Source organism: Silurus meridionalis, chromosome 26 (assembly GCF_014805685.1).
Source record: "Silurus meridionalis isolate SWU-2019-XX chromosome 26, ASM1480568v1, whole genome shotgun sequence".
Taxonomy (NCBI): domain Eukaryota; kingdom Metazoa; phylum Chordata; class Actinopteri; order Siluriformes; family Siluridae; genus Silurus; species Silurus meridionalis.
In genome coordinates, this window is record NC_060909.1 from 13638777 (window position 1) to 13661201 (window position 22425).

Here is a 22425-nt window from a genome sequence, read left to right on the forward strand (position 1 = left end):
GTGTCCGTTTCCGTTTCCGTGCAGTTTTTCTGTGATATTTAAGCTTAGAGTTACTGGAATCGTGTAGAGAGGTGGTTAAAAGCTGTAACTGAGAGATATAATGGGGGATATCGAGTCTCCGGACAGGAGCGGGTCTCGCGCAAATGGCGTGTTTTCCCTTTTATTGACTAAAGAACTGATCGGATCCAGAAAAGGACAAATTTTACTGTCAGAAGTGGTAAAGTTTTTTTGTCATACTGTTCATTTATTTTTTTCCATGCATTTCAACATGAATAACAGAAACCTGGAAACTCCAGATGAAAGCTTTGTGAAAGTTTTAGGGTGTGTGTGGGTGTGTGTGTGCGGGTGCACGCGTGTGTGTGTGTGTGTGTGTGTGTGTGAGTGTGCGGGTGCACGCGTTATCTGCATGCATTATTACAGTTTTATATTCCTGATGTTTATTCCACACACACAAACACTCCCCCCCCACACACACATACACACAATCAGTTATACTGTACAGAGAATTTTACTAACAATAATATTTCACAGCTGTGATTCAAGTTTATTGCTTTTATTAATATGCTATTCACACTTTTATTCACACGCCTTAAAACATGCGTATTGCTTTTTTGCCACGTGGTTCCTACACATACTTAATTTGTCCTTGCACATAGAACATTCAAACTTATCTATATTAAGCCACATGTGTTCATTTGAGTTAATGTGTTCAGGATATAGCATGCTGAACGTCACCTTCGTAGGATCACATGTTAAATCTTAAAAATAAAGTTTATATAACTGTGCACGAATACATGAATAATAAATAAAAGTGACGTGGCTTACACACACACACACACACACACACACACACTCTCTCTCTCTCTCTCTCTCTCTCCCTCTCCTCATTTACTTGCTGATGGAATGTTCCATTGTGCTTCAAAAATTCCATATTTCTCCTCCGTGTACAAAAAAACAGACCCTGAGTCTAAACATTACTCGTTGTACTAAACATAATCTCGCCTAAAGCAGATAGATGTTTATCTACGTACACTCTTTTGGAACAGGAAGTACTTCCCTTTATGAGATTGGCGTTTTTCCCTTCACACTGTTCTTTTAACACTGACCACTGTTAAGAAATCTAGTCACAACAACATTTATTGTGTACTATGTTACACAATAACACTAGTGTTTCAGATAGAACTACAAAAAAAAAAAACAATAAATGACAAGACACAAACTACAGATCAGGGACAGAGTACTAAATTCTGGGTTGTCAGAAGGTGTGGATTATTTATTTATAACAACAGCTGTGACAGCAGCACAGGTTTATATCAATGCACTTGTTCTCATATGTTATTGTTTCTAAAATAACAGATCAATCACTGGGATTTGTTCAGCATATGTCCAATAATAATCAAAATCATGCTTTAAATGTTTCCACCTCCTGTCTTTTACTCAATGCCACAGTCTCTAAACCATACAACATCGCAGGTCTCATCACAGTCCTATAAACTTTCCCTCATATATCACTCCTGCCACTCTTCTCCACCCACTCCACCCTGCCTGCACTCTTTTCCTTACTTCTCTAACACACGCTCTATTACTTTGCACTGTACTTAAGGTACTTAAACTTTTCCACCTTTTCTCCCTGCAACCACACCACTCCACTGCCCTCCCTCTCATTCACACACATGTACTGTCTTACTCCTACTGCCTTTCATTTCTCTTCTCTTCAGCGCATATCTCCACCTCTCTAGGCTCTTCTCAACCTGCTCCCTACTCTCACCACAAATCACAATATCATCTGCAAACATTATAGTCCATGGAGACTCCTGTCTGATCTCGTCCATTAACCTGTCCATCACCACTGCAAACACCATCACCCGCTCCCTCCATCTTCTCAACACACTCTCCTCACCTGTCAACATATTTCCATCTCCATCCTTTATTGCTCTAACTTGCAGCACATCCTTCCCAACTGGGTCCCTTTTCTCCTTCCTTAGTTTCCAACCTCTCATACAGCTCCTCATATGCCTTTTCCTTGGCTTTCGTCATATCCCTCTTCACCTGCTGCCACATCTCTACATCCTAAATATGTTTTGCCAACCTCTTTCTTTTTATGCTTTCCTGCACTTTCTCATTCCACCACCAAATCTCTTTGCCTCCCTTGCTATTTCCAGATGTCACACCAACTACCTTTCTAGCTGTCTCCCTTATCACTTCTGCAGTAGTTGCCCAATCATCCAGCACCTCCTCACCACCACCGAGCCCCTCTTACCTGAATCTCACACTACAGTCTTCCTCCTTCAGTTCCCACCATCTTATTCTTCTTTCAGTCTTCACTCTCCTCCTCTTCTTCTGAACCTACAAAACCATTCTACAGACTGGCATCCGATGCTGTCTAGCTACACTGTCCCCTGCCAACACAGAACATAGAACATAGTCCACCTGTGTGCACCTTCCTCCACTCTTATACATCACCCTATGATCCTCCTTCTTCAAAAAATAAGTATTTACCACTACCATATTCTTCCTTTTAGCAAAATCTACCACTATTTGCAATTCTACATTCCTCTCCTTAAGAACATATCTACCCATCACCTCCTCATCACCTCTGTTCCCTTCACCTACATGTCCATTGAAATCTGCCCCAATCACCAGTCGTTCATTTCTAGGTACACCATCTACCACTTCATCTAACTCACTCCAGGATTTTTCCTTTTCCCCCATCTCACAACCTACTTGTGGAGCCTAGGCACTGATGACATTTATCATCACCCCTTCAACTTCCAGCTTCACGTTCATCACCCTATCAGAAACTCTCCTAACCTCTACTACACACTTACTGTACTCTTCCTTCAGAATCACCCCTACACCATTTCTCTTTCCATCCATACCATGATGGAACAGTTTAAACCCACCTCCAATGTTACTGGTCTTACTCCCTTTCCACTTGGTCTTGTGAACACACAGCATATCTTCCTTTCTCCTCTTCATCATATCAGCTCCCTCTCTCACTTTACCAGTCATAGTACCAACATTTAAAGTACCAACCTAAACCTCCACTCTTCTGCACTTCTCCTTTCTCTGCTGTCTTTGTAGACGTCTTCCTCCTCTCCTTCTGCCATCAGTCGCCTAATTTCCACCGGTACCCTGTTGGTTAACGACACCTGTGGCCTCGACCAATCCTGTATGAATTTGATAAATGCTGGATGCCCTTCTAATGCAACCTTTCCCATTTATCCAGGCTTGGGACCGGCACTAAGAGTGCACTGGCTTGTGCAACCCAAATGGCTGGGTTACTGCCAGGGTTGAAGATATCTAAAGCAAAACTTAAGAATAATAAATAATGACCTCAACAAGAATTTTAAGTTTACAATCAATTAAAGTGTGCGATTATTTTACTGAGCTAATGGATTTAGATTTCTCTCACTGTTTTCTTTTTTCTTTTTGCACAATGCATTTTTTTTTTTTTTACAATAAAAAAATTAGAGAGAAAATAATCAACAATAAAAAAAAGTAGCAAACAGTAATGCATGGTTAAAGGCAAGAACAAAAAGCAGAAATTCATGGTGTTCTTTATTAATAGCAATCAAGGGATCCTATTGAGAAATTAAAGGTGGAGGAGGTGGAGGACAGACACGCAGAACAAAACTGAATAATCCTTTACTGTAAAAGCATTTGATGACTGGAACCGAACAGAAACTAGAAAACACAAAGCACAGAAATTATACAATTAAAGATGCCACGATGAGGGTACACAAAAAAAAAACTTTACACGAACTAGACATGCAACAGGTGAACACAGCAAGGTAACAAACTTATTAATAATTGTTTCTGATTTTCTTCCTTCCAGATTTCATCCTTCATCAGTTTTGTGATTTTTTGTGCTTCGGCAGCAACAGCGTATGTCACTGCTCCACTTCTCGCCTTCATTTCCTCTCTGCTCATCCTATTTGCTCATGCCATCAAATTTAACCAAAGATTTACAGGCTTTCACTGGCCGCTGATGGTGAGAGACACATAGACAGACACACACTCACACATACACACACTCACAAATTTGTATACACTCACACATATACACTCACACACAGACACTCAATCTATTCCATTATTATTTTAATGTTTAATTTTATGTACAGTTTTTATAGTATTTTAATTATTTTATAAACATAAAATCACATTTTCCCATTTATTATTTTATTCCTTGTTTGATTATACAGTAAACATTTAGATTTTTTATTTTATTAAAAACAGAACAAATAAAACTATTAATCCAATAATTACTCTTCCAGCCATATGTGAATATGAACCTCTGTTATCAAATATTAGCTTTTTTTAATTAATAGCAATATGTAGGTACAAAGTTTCATAACCTTAACAATATAAAATATAAAAAAAATTTAAATTATTTCTGTCAAAATTTTTTCTTTATATATGGATATTATTCAATGTTTGATTAAATTCCCCAGCTAAATTGTGTTATAACATACTTTGAAAATGAAATCTAAAAAGTATATATTATTAAACTCAATAAAAGCATAAAAATTTGTCAGTCAACTAAATCAAATGTGATCTCTTTTTTTCTTACAGGACTTTTTACGCTGTATCACTGCCTCTATCGTTTTCTTCATCATCTCCATCATGGCCGTAGCAAAATATCCAGATGGAGCATCAAAAGCTGCAGGAGTAAGAAAAACACTCACACACATGTACTGTATACACGCACAACATCTTTCCATTTTTTTTACACCCAGAGTTGTGTTTCAAAATACCAAAGCATTATTTAATGATTAAATAGTTTTAGAAAATATTCATCATAAAATCTACTCAGTGGGAGTGAATAGTGAATATTGCTCATGGGGGGGAAGGGGGAATAAACATTGCAAAGTAGTGCAAACTGTATTCAATATATTTACACTGGATTGTGATTGGTGTAGGTGTTCGGGTTTGTTGCCACCATTGTGTTTGCGTTGGATTTTTACTTCATCTTTAACGAGCTTGCTGACTTCCTGAAGCGTGGCGGCTCTAATGAGGAACCTCAGAGCAAAGAAGGTAATTAAAGTTCTCTGTTACTATTATGCCTCTAGTTTGTCCATTATACCTTAGACAAGTTGTTTCCTCTCTGCCTTGTCCCTCAGACGCTGACGCAGACTCTGACTCAGAATGAAGCTGTGATTGGGATGTGAAGGAGAGGAGACTACTCCAGTGCCTAAAGGGAAATAAAGCAAACTGTGCAAGTTTACATTCAGGCTCAGGATTACTAATTGAAAATAGACAAAGTAGTAGATGAATAATGTCTGTTATTCAGAGAGGCTTGAGTATGTATGAATAAGCATATAAAAGATCTAACTTGCATTGTGTGATATATTAGCATAAATAATTGTATCACATTTTTACAATTATCCAACACTACCATTATTCTGAAATAATTTGCATATTGGACTGTTTACACAGATTTTGTGACATTGCCAAAGCCCTACCCCTACTGTCCTAAACAGTCATTGAAGAGACTTTATGTGCTGAGAGTAAATCAATTTCATGTGATACTTGTCTTGCAGTGACCAACGGATCAAAGCGGACTGTAAGCTAATGATCTTTGTACGTCAGAAGGATGTTATTTTAGTGTTCTAAAGATCCATTTATTTTATAACTGTTCTCTTTCCGCTAACATTTTTACACAGAACTCTGTTCAAGCAACAGACTGAATAACAATGCTAATTGAACTTAAAACATTTTATTCACCAAAGGCTTATTTTGTACATGTTAAAATCAGAAGCCATTCAAAGCAATTAGTGTGTGTGTGTGTGATGTGTGAGGGATTTCTTCTAAAATAACCACTGATTTATTTCCACTGTGTTTTTGTATTGTTTTGCTGCACCAAAAATATGAATTGTAACTGAATTGATGTGAAGTGTAAACGTTTAAGCCGACAGAAGGGTGTCTGGTTACATTCGTCTGTCCTCTGTTTACTCACGTATGTGCACGTGTGAGTGTATTTTATGTATTTGCATTGACTGTATATTTGAGTGAACATGACTGATATATGTGAGTTACAAACAAGGAACTTATGATGGCATTTTGACTTACATTTATTTTATATACATTTTTAAAGTAATGCTTTAAGCAATACTATTTCAAACTAGTTGGCATTGGCAAAATTGAAGTGTAAATGACTTAAATTACTCACTTTGGATTGGATTTAAAACATCAGTAAAATGAGATACCGCTTGAACATCAGAATAAGGAACATGGCAAAAAAAACTAAAAGATTTCTTCTCTTATGGTTTGTTAGTTTTAAAGTGGTAACAGTTTACAGCAAAACTGAACATAGCTTTATACTTCAGGGGTGTGTATGTGTGATCATGAAGCATGACTGTCCAAAACAGTCAATCACCTCAGCAACCACACCCTTTATAACCAAATGTGCATTTGTCTTAAGGCAATCTATGCAAGGTCAAATCAGAATCACCTAAACATGATATCTTGTAATAAGACAAAACATAACTTATAAATGGGAGTTTTTGTGGCTTGTGCCCTATTCACTGACATAGGAAGAAGTGAGGTTTAAACTGTACTGCAGCCAGCCACTAGAGGGGTTTCAGAGATTTCAGCTTCATTTCAAATACTTGTTACATTTACTCATATATACTGTCACCATTCACATCTCTGTCTGTAATGCTCTGTAATTACTGCTTTATAACACACGTGTGTCTTGTCACACTGCTCTATACGTCACTGATTATGTCACACTTGTTATTATTATTTCACAATTAGCTTCAATTTATTTGAGTAAATTCTTAATGTTATGTTGTGTTTTGTTTTGTTTAATAAAATAAGAGAAGAAATACAGAAACACTTCATTGGTTTGAAGACAAATAACTGATTTTGAAGTAAAACATAAAAGACATCTTTGTTTAATTTCAAATTTAAATCAAATTTATTTGTTTCACAAATGAACAGAGAATTTTGCAAAATGTGTTTTTGTAACACATCAGACAGTTCCATGAATACATAAATACAGATCTGAGAGCGGCTCTGCTCCTGTTTAAATCATCACAGTGTCAGATTATTAAACCTCAGATTTCAGACATGGATAAAAAAACAGGATAAATAATCAACCATATAATTACAATCAGATATTAAGTTATTATTATAATAATGCCTCAGAGTAGAGGAGGGTTTCATTACAGAGTATAAAGCACAACAAACACACACACACACACACACACACACACACACACACACAGTGCTGCTGTTGAGAAATAAAACTTTCATTAGCAAGGTTTGATTGTCCTTCGAAAAACTCACACAGTGTTCCTTAACATATTTTATTCATTATTATTATTATGGAGTTGTGCTGAATTTAGGGGTTCATCCCAAATCACACATTAAACAACACACTGTAGTTAACTTTCATGTTAGAGTACCTGAACATTTGTAGTTTATTCCAATATATTAAATTAGATAAAATGCTGGTAAATAGTTTTAGTCTCTTCCACTCTGTTTAGTAAAATATTCCTCTTTAACTTTTCCTAAATACATTTTCTATCATGAATTAGCACTGAGGTGTAGAGGTGAGAGATCAGTCAGATAATGCATTTAAAGTAAATCTTATTGCTTCAAACTCTATAAAACTGCCTGCAAGTGGACAGAAGATTGCCAAGTAGTGTACAATGTAAATGAAACACTGCAACACTAACGTTACCATAAACAGAATAAAACCAAAAGGATAAATACAATGAAATCTTAAATTCATTACCATTTCTCTCTCACACACACACACACACACACACACACACACACACACACACACACACACAGAAAATGTAAATTATAAAATTAGTACCAAAATAACATTTAAAAAAATAAAATAACACATTACAGTTAAATAACTTTTACAGAGTCTGGTCTTAATCTGAGAATTAAAAAGAAATCTGCTCCAGTTGCTTATTAAATTATTTAAATTAATGTTAATTTCTGTTAATTCGTGTTTTATTAAGTTCACAATTACTTACTTACATAATTACTTATTTTTTATTAATTGTATTCTTTATAATGAGGAAATACACCCAGATGCAAGTAACAAATTTGCAAATGCTATTAGCTAGCCCAAACACAAAACATTTGGTTGGAGTTAGCTATTACTCAAATGCTAACTACACACAGAGATTCTTACTCATCCTCAGTAATGCTAGTGAAAATACAAAAAACTAGCTAAAAATGAGTGCAAGTGAGTTTAGCTAGCATAAACACTAGTAATTAGCCCTTGCAAGCAGACATTTGAAAACTATTCCAAACACTAGCCCAAATGTAAAACTTTGTTTAGCAACTACCTGAAATGCTAATGACTAACATAAAACTGCAACAAATACTACAAATTAGAAAAAAAAACAAGTAACTAGCATATACATTCACACAAGTAGCCCAAATTATTTTAATTTGAATGATCAAGAAGTTCATGACTACTGACTAATGCAAGTGACCAGAACAAATGTGAGCCAATAACCCAAGTGTGAGTAACAAGCCTCAACACTAACAACCAGCCATTAACAGCACAGATTCAGAAATGATTCCACATTATAGCAATTAGCAGGTAATTATAAGTATATGCAAATGCTGGTGATGCAAACACTAGCTACTTACACAAAAGCCAAGAGCTACCTGAAATAGAAACTAGCACAAACGATCAGGATTCATATATATATATATATATATATATATATATATATATATATATATATACACATACACAGTAATCGGTTCGAATCTCGCACCCCTGGTTTATCACAGAATTTTCCTAGGCCCAAATATATATATGTGTTTAAGTTTGTTATATTTGGTCCTGATATAATCTTCATATCAACTCTGTGAACACTATAATGTTTGTAAAATGCAGTGTGTAGTTTGTATTGTGTAACGTGTATAGACTGAAAAGGACATTTGTTTAGTGTCTAATCTGTGTAGTGTGAAAGTTATTGTGTGTCATATGTAAACTATATTGTGTATAGTTTGTGTAGTGTGTAAAAGTGTGTAAGAAGTGTAACTTCATAATCAACATTAAATTACATCAAATGAGACATCAGCTCAGGTGTGTGTATTTATGTGTGTATAGATGTGTGTGTAAGATAGATGATACATTGTGTTTTTTATTCAGGTCGTGTCTCCACTTCACTGCGTGAGGCTGTCCTGGCGCGTGTGTATTCGCTGGTCTGTACAGGCCGCTGGTCACCTAAACGCCACTGTCTCACACACACACCCGTGTTCACACCGTACACCAACATCACCACAAAGCCGAAAATCTGCACAAACACAATCACACGTATATGTTTCAGTATATGTATTTGTGTGTGTGTGTGTGTGTGTGTGTGTGTGTGTGTGTGTGTGTGTGTGTGTGTGTGAGGAGGGGGTGGGGGTGGAGGGTTGGTGTTAGAGGCGATAGGCAGAGGAGCAGGGAAAACTCGTTTTTTTACTATTACTCCTGTACACTACGTATCCCTAAACTTTAAAATTTTTACTTTTTCTTATTTGTTTATCTTAATTTTCGTCACAATCTTCGCTTTCTGGCTTCGATTTGCCATCTAGCAGCGGCGTCTCGAGCTCGTATCTCAAGTTTTTGCTCGCGTATCAAAGCAAAAAATCGACCAAGTGACCGCTCGTACCTCAAAAAACTTGTGTTAGGGCACTCGTATGTCGAGGTACCACTATTTGTGGCTTTTGTGATGGTGATATATTTTTAATGATATGATAGTTAAACTCAATATGTGGATTTTTTTACATAAATACCCTTATACCCTCTAATAAGCAAAACATCTAATTAGTAATGTATATTTTAACTGATTAATTGGAAAAAAATAATTGTCTGATTAATCAATTATCAAAATTATATATATATATATATATATATATATATATATATATATATATATATATATATATATATACACACACACACACACACACACACACACACACACACACACACACACACACACACTCACCAGCCACTTAATTAGGTACACTTGTCCAACTGCTCGTTAACGCAAATTTCTAATCAGCCAATCACATGGCGGCAACTCAATGCATTTAGGCATGTAGACATGGTCAAGACGATCTGCTGCAGTTCAAACCGAGGGTCAGAATGGGGAAGAAAGGTGATTTAAGTGACTTTGAATGTGGCATGGTTGTTGGTGCCAGACGGGCTGGTCTGAGTATTTCAGAAACTGCTGATCTACTGGGATTTTCACGCACAACCATCTCTAGGGTTTACAGAGAATGGTCCGAAAAAGAGAAAATATCCAGTGAGCGGCAGTTCTGTGGGCGCAAATGCCTTGTTGATGCCAGAGGTCAGAGGAGAATGGCCAGACTGGTTCGAGCTGATAGAAAGGCAACAGTAACTCAAATAACCACTCGTTACAACCGAGGTATGCAGAAGAGCATCTCTGAACGCACAACACGTCGAACCTTGAGGCGGATGGGCTACAGCAGCAGAAGACCACACCGGGTGCCACTCCTGACAGCTAAGAACAGGAAACTGAGGCTACAATTCACACAGGCTCACCAAAATTGGACAACAGAAGATTGGAAAAACGTTGCCTGGTCTGATAGGTCTCGATTTCTGCTGCGACATTCGAATGGTAGGGTCAGAATTTGGCGTTAACAACATTAAAGCATGGATCCATCCTGCCTTGTATCAACGGTTCAAGGTGGTGGTGGTGGTGTAATGGTGTGGGGGATATTTTTTGGGCCCATTAGTACCAATTGAGCATCGTGTCAACGCCACAGCCTACCTGAGTATTGTTGCTTACCAGGCACATTCCTTTATCACCACAGTGTACCCATCTTCTGATGGCTACTTCCAGCAGGATAACGCGCCATGTTATAAAGCGCAACTCGTCTCAGACAGGTTTCTTGAACATGACAATGAGTTCACTGTACTCAAATGGCCTCCACAGTCACCAGATCTCAATCCAATAGAGCACTTTTTGGATTTGGTGGAACTTGAGATTCACATCATGGATGTGCAGCCGACAAATCTGCAGCAACTGTGTGATGCCATCATGTCAATATGGACCAAAATCTCTGAGGAATGTTTCCAGTACCTTGTTGAATCTATGCCACAAAGGATTAAGGCAGTTCTGAAGGCAAAAGGAAGTCCAACCCATAACTAGTAAGGTGTACCTAATAAAGTGGCCGGTGAGTGTGTGTGTGTGTGTGTGTGTGTGTGTGTATATATATATATATATATATATATATATATATATATATATATATATATATATATATATATGTATATATATATATATATATATATATATATATATATATATATATATATATATATATATGTATATATATATATATATATATATATATATATATATATATATATATATATATATATATATATATATATATATATATATATATATATATATATGTATATATATATATATATATATATATATATATATATATATATATATATATATATAAAAAAACACAGTGTCACTGTGGCTACTCACTCCGTGAAATAAGAATTATTTTACGCATACATACAAATAGCGCTATTGATTCTTTAGCGTTTGCATGCATGCCCAAAACAATTATTAGTTCAGTACAGAGTAAGCTATTAATTCAAGTTTTTTATTTGTCACAAACAGTTATATGCAGGATACAAACCCAGCCATTAGGGAGGCACAAGCCAGTGCATTCTTAGTGCGGTCCCAAGCCGGGTAAATGGGGAGGGTTGCGTTAGGAAGGGCATCCAGCGTAAAACACGTGCCAAATCAAATATCACGGATCACAAATGAGAATTTCATACCGGATCGGTCGAGGCCCGGGTTAACAACGACCGCCACAGGTATCGTTAGCCGACAGGGTACCGGTGGAAATTGGGCTACTGTTGGCGAAGGAGGAGAAGGAGAGGAGGAAGGCGTCTACAGAGGCGGCAGGAAAGGAGCAGTGTAGGAGAGTGGAGGTTCGGGTTGGTACTTTAAATGTTGGTACTATGACGGGTAAAGGGAGAGAGGTAGCTGATATGATGGAGAGGAGAAAGGTAGATATGTTGTGTGTTCAGGAGACCAAGTGGAAAGGGAGTAAGGCCAGGAACATTGGAGGTGGGTTTAAACTGTTTTATCATGGTGTGGATGGAAGAGAAATGGTGTAGGGGTGATTCTGAAGGAAGAGTACAGTAAGAGTGTAGTGGAGGTGAAGAGTTTCTGATAGGGTGATGATCGTGAAGGTGGAAGTTGAAGGGATGATGATAAATGTCATCAGTGCCTATGCTCCACAAGTTGGCTGTGAGATGGAGGAGAAGGAAAGATTCTGGAGTGAATTAGATGAAGTGGTAGATGGTGTACCTAGGAAAGAACGGTTAGTGATTGGGGCGGACTTTAATGGGCATGTGGGTGAAGGAACAGAGGTGATGAGGAGGTGATGGGTAGGTATGGTTTTAAGGAGAGGAATGTGGAAGGGCAGATGGTGGTAGATTTTGCTAAAAGGATGGAAATGGCAGTGGTGAACACTTATTTTAAAAGAAGGAGGATCATAGGGTGACGTATAAGAGTGGAGGAAGGTGCACACAGGTGGACTATGTGCTATGCAGGAGATGCAACCTGAAGGAGATTGGCGACTGTAAGGTGTTGGCAGGGGACAGTGTAGCTAGACAGCATAGGATGGTGGTCTGTGGGATGGTTTTGGAGGCGAGGATGAAGAGGAGGAGAGTGAGGACTGAAAGAAGAATAAGATGGTGGAAACTGAAGGAGGAAGAGTGTAGTGTGAGGTTCAGGGAAGAGGTCAGAGAGGCTCAGTGGTGTTAAGGAGGTGTTGGATGATTGGGCAACTACTGCAGGAGTGATGAGGAGGCAGCTAGAAAAGTACTTGGTGTGACATCTGGAAATAGAAAGGAAGACAAGGAGACGTGGTGGTGGAATGAGGAAGTGCAGGAGAGCATAAGGAGAAAGAGGTTGGCAAAACAGAAGTGGGATAGACAGAGTGATGAGAAAAGTAGGCAGGAGTACAAGGAGATGCGGCAGCAGGTTAAGAGGATGTGGCGAAAGCCAAGGAAAAGGCATATGAGGAGCTGTATGAGAGGTTGGACACTAAGGAAGGAGAAAAGGATTTGTACCGATTGGCCAGGCAGAGGGACCGAGCTGGAAAGGATGTACTGCAAGTTAGAGCAGTAAAGGATGGAGAGGAAATGTGTTGACTAGTGAGGAGAGTGTGTTGAGAAGGTGGAGGAGTATTTTGAGCAGCTGATGAATGAGGAAAATCAGAGAGAGAAGGTTGGATGATGTGGAGATGGTGAAGCAGGATGTAGATAAGATTAGTAAGGAGGAAGTGAGAGCAGCGATTAAGAGGATGAAGAGTGGAAAGTCGGTTGGACCAGATGACATACCGGTGGAAGCGTGGAGATGTTTAGGAGAGATGGCAGTGGGGTTTTGACCAGATTGTTTAACAGGATTTTGGAAGGTGAGAAGATGCCTGAGGAATGGAGAAGAGTGTGCTGGTACCGATCTTTAAGCATAAAGGAGATGTGCAGACCTGCAGTAACTACAGGGGTATTAAGTTGATCAGTCACACCATGAAGTTATGGGAAAAAGTAGTGGAAGCCAGGCTGAGAGAAGAGGTGACCATCTGTGAGCAACAGTATGGTTTCATGCCGAGGAAGAGCACCACAGATGCCATATTTGCTTTGAGAATGTTGATGGAGAAGTATAGAGAAGGACAGAAGGAATTGCATTGTGTATTTGTGGATTTAGAGAAGGCGTCGACAGGGTGCCAAGAGAGGAGTTGTGGTACTGTATGAGGAAGTCAGGTGTGTCAGAGAAGTATGTAAGGGTGGTGCAGGACATGAACGAGGACAGTGTGACGGCAGTGAAGTGTGCAGCAGGTACGACAGACTGGTTTAGAGTGAAGGTTGGACTGCATCAAGGATCGGCCCTGAGCCCTTTCCTGTTTGCAGTGGTGATGGACAGGTTGACGGACGAGGTCAGACAGGAGTCTCCCTGGACTATGATGTTTGCGGATGATATTGTGATTTGTTGTGAGAGTAGGGAGCAGGTTGAGAAGAGCCTGGAGAGGTGGAGATATGCACTGGAGAAGGGAATGAAACTCAGTAGGAGTAAGACAGAGTACATGTGTGTGAATGAGAGGGAGGGCAGTGGAGTGGTGCGGTTGCAGGAGAAGACCACACCGGTGCCACTCCTGACAGCTAAGAACAGGAAACTGAGGCTACAATTCGCACAGGCTCACCAAAATTGGACAATAGAAGATTGGAAAAACGTTGCCTGGTCTGATGAGTCTCGATTTCTGCTGCGACATTCGGATGGTAGGGTCAGAATTTGGCGTCAACAACATGAAAGCATGGATCCATCCTGCCTTGTATCAACGGTTCAAGGTGGTGGTGGTGGTGTAATGGTGTGGGGATATTTCTTTGGGCCCATTAGTACCAATTGAGCATCGTGTCAACGCCACAGCCTACCTGAGTATTGTTGCTGACCATGTCCATCCCTTTATGACCACAGTGTACCCATCTTCTGATGGCTACTTCCAGCAGGATAACGCGCCATGTCATAAAGCGCGAATCATCTCAGACTGGTTTCTTGAACATGACAATGAGTTCACTGTACTCAAATGGCCTCCACAGTCACCAGATCTCAATCCAATAGAGCACTTTTGGGATGTGGTGGAACTTGAGATTCGCATCATGGATGTGCAGCCGACAAATCTGCAGCAACTGCGTGATGCTATCATGTCAATATGGACCAAAATCTCTGAGGAATGTTTCCAGTACCTTGTTGAATCTATGCCACAAAGGATTAAGGCAGTTCTGAAGGCAAAAGGGGGTCCAACCCGTAACTAGTAAGGTGTACCTAATAAAGTGGCCGGTGAGTGTGTGTGTGTGTGTGTGTGTGTGTGTGTGTGTGTGTGTGTGTGTGTGTGTATATATATATATATATATATATATATATATATATATATATATATATATATATATATAAAAACACAGTGTCACTGTGGCTACTCCTCCGTACGAAATAAGAATTATTTTACGCATACATACAAATAGCGCTATTGATTCTTTAGCGTTTGCATGCATGCCCAAAACAATTATTAGTTCCAGTACAGAGTAAGCTATTAATTCAAGTTTTTTATTTGTCACAAACAGTTATATGCAGGATACAACTTGCAGTGAGATTTTATTTATATATATATATATATATATATATATATATATATATAATTGAAAAAATGAACAATCTTTTTTGGTTAGCGCTATCGATTCATTAGTTTATGTCCGGCTTCACATATCAAGGGAGTGAATGCATGAAGGATGGAAGGATAGAAGACATTTGTTAAAGTATGCTAAAATAAGTGGAACAATCAAGTAGATCATTAAATTTGAAATGTGAAACACACACTTATATAAACGCCTGTATTACTCAGTGGTGGGCCGTCAGGGCCAGCAAGGCCTTCTCTGTTGGCCTAAACACTATCAGAAGCACTGACCTATACTTACAACCCAAAATCTAATATTTGTTTCATGAAATTGTATTAATTTATTCCCAACAGTTTTTTCTCTTCATTTCGTAGCGTTTCTCTTGACTGCACTGCTTCCAGTACGTGTGAAAATCTATGTGCAAAACTGTTACAGCAAAGTTCGCCTCGCAAAACACGTGTGTAGCGATCTGCACACATTAATACATCAGAGTTAGACTTTTTTACACTCACACTGGCTGAAAGAGGAAAAGAAACTTATTTAATCTCAGACATACTTAAAAATAAATTTTCAAGAAAAGCTAGACATCATGAGAAGAGGTCGGCCTGAAACTAGCTAGCTTGTCTCAGCCCGGAAAGGGTTCGTTCACCACTTCCAGACCAAAGCCTATGAGCATTACCACTGGCTTGTTACCAATACTTCTCTCTCTGTAATTTCACGTGTTGTTATATTGCATTTTTGTATAGTGTTGATGGTTTCTATAATTGCGACGTGATAGTGGCGGTATTAAGAGGTCAATTAAGTCGGGTAAGTACCCACTAAATGTCTAGGTACCAAATGCACCTCCAGCCACTGGTATTACCCAAATAGGGTATTACAAATGTAGACTAAAATAAATTTTCCTTTTATTAAATCAATTCCATTTGTTCCAATTAAATTCTTAATATAATAAAAAGTGTATTGTATTTTATTTTATTCTATTTTTTTTAAATATTATATTATATATTATTAACAAAGCGGGCATTTTATTAAAAATTGTTTTAAAAATGTAAACTGTTGATATATACAAATATTCATAATAATGAGTACATCCCTTACATTTCAACAACCATTTTCTCAAGGGACAGTACACTAAATATTAAACCTAGATATATTTTAGTCAATATAAGGCCTGTATAGCAGTATAGATTGTCTGTCCTCTGAAAATAAGTCGACATACAGCCATTATTGTCTAAATAGCAAACAATAAAAGTGAATACACCTTTAGTAAACCTGTCAAAACTGTGTACAAAATGTCAATATTTTGTGTGAGCACCATTGTTATCTTAAGCACTGCCTTAATCCTCCTGGGCATGGAATTCATTAGAGCTGCATAAGTTGTTCCTGGGATCCTCTTCCACTCTTCCATAATGACATCACAGAGCTGCTGGATGTTAGAAACATGGCACTTTTCCACTTTTCACTCGAGGATGCCCCAACAGGTGCTCAATAGGGTTCCGGTCAGGAGACATACTTGGCCACACCATCACCTTCACCTTCAGCTTCAGCAAGGCAGTTGTCCTCTTGGCGGTGTGTTGGGGTCGTTATTATGTTGGAAAACTGCCGTTTGGCCCAGGTTCTGAAGGGAGGGCATCAAGTTCTGCCTCAAAATGCCACAGTACATGTTGGAATCAATGTTTCCCTCAATGAACCACAGCTCCCCAGTACCAGCAGCACTCATGCAGCCCAGAGCGATTATTTTCCAGGGGCTCCTTACCAGGCTAAACAAGTTTAACATATTCTTAACAGACCACTTGACATGGTTCCAGTAATTCATGCTCTTGAACAGGTTGTCTTCTGCCAGCTTCAAAAGAGGCTTCCATTGGGACGATGGCCATGCAAACCGAATTGTTGCTGTGGGCAGAGTATGGTCTAAGCACTGACAAGTGGACCTTCTGCTTCTGCAGCCTCTAAAGCAATGCTAGCAGCACTCATGTGTTTCTGCACCTGATGCACAGCATGAGGACTCAATTTCTTTCATGGACCCTTGCAAGGCCTTTTCTGAGTGGAACCCGTCTTGGAAAGCCTCTGTATGACCCTCACCACTGTACTGTAACTCAGTTTCAGGATGTTAACAATCTTCTTATAGCCTCCGCCATCTTTGTGCAGAGCAACAATTATAATTTTCAAATCCTAAGAGAGTTCTTTGCCATGAGATGCCATGTTGAAAATCCAGTAGTCAATATGAGAGAATTGTACTCTACCGAAATTGATCATTACAGACGTATAGCACAAGTGTAGCGAATACAATAATTTTTGATTATTATTGCAATTTGATTTGTTTGATTTGTTTCGCAGATGCATGAAATGACTAAAGAATCCATAGCAAGTCACGTGGAACCACAGAGGAAGATGGCAGCGTAGCTGTTTAGCTCCATAGGCCAACCAATATTTAAAATTTATTCAAGCATATTCGCTCCACATTTTTATTAGAACTAACATCCATGTTGAAGTAAAACAAAGATGGAAAGCTTTATATCCAAAATAAGTAAAATTAACAAGTAGTGGCCAAAGTGAAGGCAATCCAGCCGAGGGCTACATCTCCAACATGGAAGACATAAACACAGAGCTCATTGGTGATGTGGAACGGCATGATAAACACTTGGAAGCTACGTGGAATTAAATTAAGGGTTTAGAAAACAGGACTTGCTGCAAGAATGTGAGGATGATCGGTCCCAAAGAGGGGCTGGAGGCAGGTAAAATGATCAAGTGCATATATAAAATTATATCGGACGGACTGGGCATTGATCCGGAGCAAGAGTTTGAGATTAAAAGGGTGCATCATGCTACCACTTCCAGGACCAATATCGACCGAACACCGAGAATAGATTTGATTAGGTTTCTGTGCTCGTCAGCCAGGGAGAAAGTACTACAAGGGGACAAAAGGAAAAGGAATGATTGAAAGGGAGGGATGTAGGATTTCCTTCTTCCACGACATGTCCAGAGAGCTGGCCAGAAAAAGGAAGGAATTCACTGCGTCTCGGAGGATGCTGAGAAGCGCTAATGCTAAGTTTACACTGGCATATCTGGCTTCACTCATCTATTTCACATGGCAAGGACATAACAGAGTGTTTACATCGAGTGCGGATGCAGAGAAGTTCATCATGGTTTTTGTTTCTAAAATGTTTAACCGCTGTTTGCGCAACTTTCAAAAAATGTACATCACGGTTTAACGGGTCACTCCTCTGTAGGAGCAGACACTTAACGTATTGGATTACATGCATGATTATGTGCATTTAATCTATATTGTAAATTGGTAGTCACATTAGGTTCATAACATTGAATATTAACGGATGTGGAAACCCAATTAAAAGAAAAAAGGTCCTGTCTAATCTCAAACATAAGCAAGAAGATGTTGCTTTTGTGCAAGAAAGTATTTTAACAGAAAATGAATTACTGAAATTTAAGTGAGACTGGGTGGGACATGGTACGAGCAAACAAAGTGAGGTAATGAATAGAATCTTGTTTATCTTATTTATAAAAACTGTATGCGCCATATTGGGGGGAATATATATTACATAATATAATTTTAACTCCATTAATTAAGAGTTTCTATGCATATAGTCCTTCTAGCATCATCTTTAGTTTCTGTTAACATTAAAAAAGACAAATAAGAGGTTTTATTAATAAGATAAACAAGATTCTTGGGAAAAAAGAGTGGCAAATAATTTTGGCCAGATTGTGGATGGGGTTTTGAATAAGAGCAAATATAAAGGATCTTCTATACCAAGGGATAGGGCTGCCCTTAATATGCTAACAGAGGATATTGGATTGACATATATATGGCACCTGTTAAATCCAGCATAAAGAGAATACACCTAATTCTCAATGCCATATATCCCACTCTAGAATTTATTTTTTCTTGCTTTCAAACTCTATTATTGATCAAGTCATAGATTGTAAATTTAGAGCAATAGAATTATCAGATCATGCAACCGTGCTATTGGATATAGTTCTAAACACAGAAGCTGGTAGAAAGGGAATTTGGCATCTACATACTGCATTATTACTGGAGGAGAGTTTTGGCACATTGCTGGCTGATGATCTGACCTCTTTCTTTAAATGGAACATTGAAAGCACTGATAAGGTTGGTAATATTGTGAGAAGGCTAAATTCATCAGAGAACACTTAGATTGCAGCTATATCCTTGAACAGGCTTTTTACAGGGTGGAGTGGGGCTTTTTAATCACAGTCATGTCAGATTATGGGTTTGGTCATATTTTCAGGTCATGGGTTAGTTTCTTATATAAAGATCCTAGAGCGTTAGTTAAGACAAATGGCATGGCTTAAAATTTCAAGGGGCACTCACTGGGGATCCCCACTGTCCCCATTATTATTCACAACAGTTTTAGAGACTTTGGCCGTTATGATCAGGGCAGACCCAAACATTATAGGAGTAAGGGGGTGGAGGAGGAGATGGAACACAAGTTAATGTTATTTGCAGACGATATTTTATTGTTATCTTATGACCCTTTAAAGATTTTACCTCAATTGATGAGAATTATTCAGTTATATTCTAATGCGTCAGGATACAAGATTAACTGGGAGAAATCTGAGGCTATGCCAGTGTCTAGAACTTTCATATGTCATTCCTATATAGTGACTCAATTTGGCTTTAAATGGATTCCAGAAGGTATGAAATATCTTGGATAACTCAGAGAAGATAACTCAGAATTTGGATGACATAATGGTGTTGAATTATGACCCAGTGTTATCAAAGATAAAAAACAATCTGGAAAAATGGGAACAACTAAAGCTATCTCTGTGGGGCAAAGTGAACCTGGTTAAAATGGTTGTTGCTCCACAGTTCAATTATATATCCATGATGATACCTGTGAACATCCCAGACTCTATCTTCAAGAGATATGATAAAATTATTAAGGATTTTCTATGGGAAAGAAAAAGACATTTAAATTAAGTAAAATGATTTACACAAGGGACAGAGGGGGCCTTGGATTACCGGATGTAAAGATGTATAATTTCTCTTTCGAAATGGCCAAACTGGTAAAACACCGCGGGGAGACTGATGTTGAGTTAGACTGGATCAAAATAGAGATAGAATCAAAATAGAAACATGCCTCAACATTCCATCCCATTTGAATCCTTTTGCAAACTCAAATCCAATAATAATGCACTCAAGACATGTCTAGAGTAAAGTTCATAAATTGAGCAAGACATGTATATATATATATATATATATATATATATATATATATATATATGTGTGTGTATATGTATATATATATATATATATATATATATATATATATATATATATATATATATATATATATATATATGAGAGAGAGAGAGAGAGAGAGAGTTTATAATCAGTAATTAAAAAAGAAATGAGTATTTAAATGAAAAATAACTAATGTGGTTACCACAGCAGCAATTTCTGCTCCACTCTTGTGATTGAGTGCTGCTAACACCACTGAGGCGATAAAGTAGAAGATCGTGCTGCATGCAGCATTAGTCAGGTCCTGCACACAACACACACACACACATTATTTATAATAATGTCACTGAAAACACAAATCAATAAAAAAATATACACTGAAGTTTGTGTGTGTGAGTGTGTGTAGTGTATTTGTGTATTGGTGTAAAATAATGACAAAATCATTTAGTCATTAAGATTGGACCATCCAACTGAGGGAATTAAATTCAGTTTCATTTGCAATACAATAAACGTTGTCACAATATTCAAAACAGACTATTAATAGAAACACATACATTTATCCCTACAAATGTAAACATAATGAGCAAACTTTGCAAAGGTGGCAAGGAAATAAATTCTATTATGAACACGTGCATGCCGCCATAAGGTGGTGCACTAACACTAAACTAACATTAAAATATATCACTAACATTCAACTAGTAAAAAAAACTAATAAAACAACACTTACACTAACACTAAGTACCACTAGACTAGCAATTTTTGAATTTACTCCTTTTTAACGTACCAATGTATTACGATTGAAGATCATTAAACAATGTAGTGGTTGAAATACAGAGAGTATAATGTTCATCATGCTGTATGGTAAAAAAAAAAAAGTGCTGTATTTAAATTTCACATGAACATGTTCTGTGCATGTGTGCGTATGCATGTGTCTCACACACATGGGGAAACAATAGTTCCAGTTGACTGGTTAACCCAGTGACTGAACACATGATGCGAATGACCGAACACACCGTATCACATGACACACTCTCTCTCTCTCTCTCTCTCTCTCTCTCTCTCTCGTTCTGCCTTTCTGCCTCATTCTTTCTTTTTTTCACACTCGTATGGTTTTTCGCCTTAGCTCATAACAAAGTCAAAGCCCTTCTGTGTCAAACGCACCAGACGCACACAAAAAAAACAAACACACGTGAAATTTTCCTTTTTTTTATTTTTTACAATGAACATTAAACGCCATTTGTATGTTTGCCACGCTCGCTACCACTTCCATTTCCATTCTAACCAGAATTTTTGCGTTATTAAAAGATGTTTTAAACAAGCCATTTCACCTGAATTCAACTGACCTGATTTCACTTACTGACAGCAAACACCCTAGAAAGAAAGAAAAAAGTGAAGAGAGCTGCAGTAAAAGACATGGCAGAACACCAGTAGGGAAGAAATCTTGATGTCTCGGAATTCTGAGGTGTACAGCATAAAGCTACATTAAAATAAATGATTTTTGATATAGTAAAGATGTGTACAAGTTTGCAGAGGCTTAAGAGGCTTTAAAGACGGAGTCTCTAATGTCAGCACTTTGTAACATTTAGAGGTATAGCTTGCAAACTATGTTTTCTGACATCTTCAGGACAGAGCTTTTTACACTACATACTAAGATGACAAGATGTTCTGAGTCTAATTACATTTAAGTGAGAAAATAAAGAGAAGCTGGTGAGAGAAGGACTGCTATAATGTAAGCGATGACAGAAACTCAAAAGTTAAAAAGTTGTGATTAAAATATGTGCTTGAGATGTAAGTTATAAAAACACTTGGATGTGGAAGGAATTTAATCATGTCACTGATCCAAATTCATCAGACCACTGATCCATTCATCACATACACACACACACACACACACACACACACACACACACACACACGCATACTAATTCTAACAAAAAAATATCAACTCACTGGTGTGGTTGTGAAGGTGAATGTCACACTGTGGGAAAAAAACAAGCTG

At 38.0% G+C, this 22425-nt stretch overlaps 2 protein-coding genes across 3 annotated transcripts in view; one reads left to right on the top strand and one right to left on the bottom strand.

The window, feature by feature from the left end:
- The first annotated feature begins 1 nt into the window (after nt 1).
- On the top strand, nt 2-6794 carry cmtm3 (CKLF-like MARVEL transmembrane domain containing 3). The gene is made up of 5 exons (XM_046840101.1): nt 2-217; nt 3839-3994; nt 4579-4674; nt 4926-5040; nt 5127-6794. Exons 1-5 carry the CDS (start codon nt 101-103, stop codon nt 5153-5155), a joined length of 513 nt encoding a protein of 170 aa, XP_046696057.1. The 5' UTR covers nt 2-100; the 3' UTR covers nt 5156-6794.
- Nucleotides 6795-6897: 103 nt separating this feature from the next.
- The window catches only part of cmtm4 (CKLF-like MARVEL transmembrane domain containing 4), a 30581-nt gene continuing 15053 nt past the window's right edge, over nt 6898-22425 (bottom strand). The window contains exons 4-5 of one of the 2 annotated variants that reach the window (XM_046840099.1): nt 20632-20730; nt 6898-9287 (exon numbers count right to left, since the gene is read on the bottom strand). In XM_046840099.1, coding sequence (XP_046696055.1) covers nt 9135-9287; nt 20632-20730 — 252 coding nt within the window. In that variant the 3' untranslated portion in view covers nt 6898-9134. The remainder of the gene's footprint in view (nt 9288-20631; nt 20731-22425) is intronic. The other variant, XM_046840100.1, reaches the window with a different exon arrangement.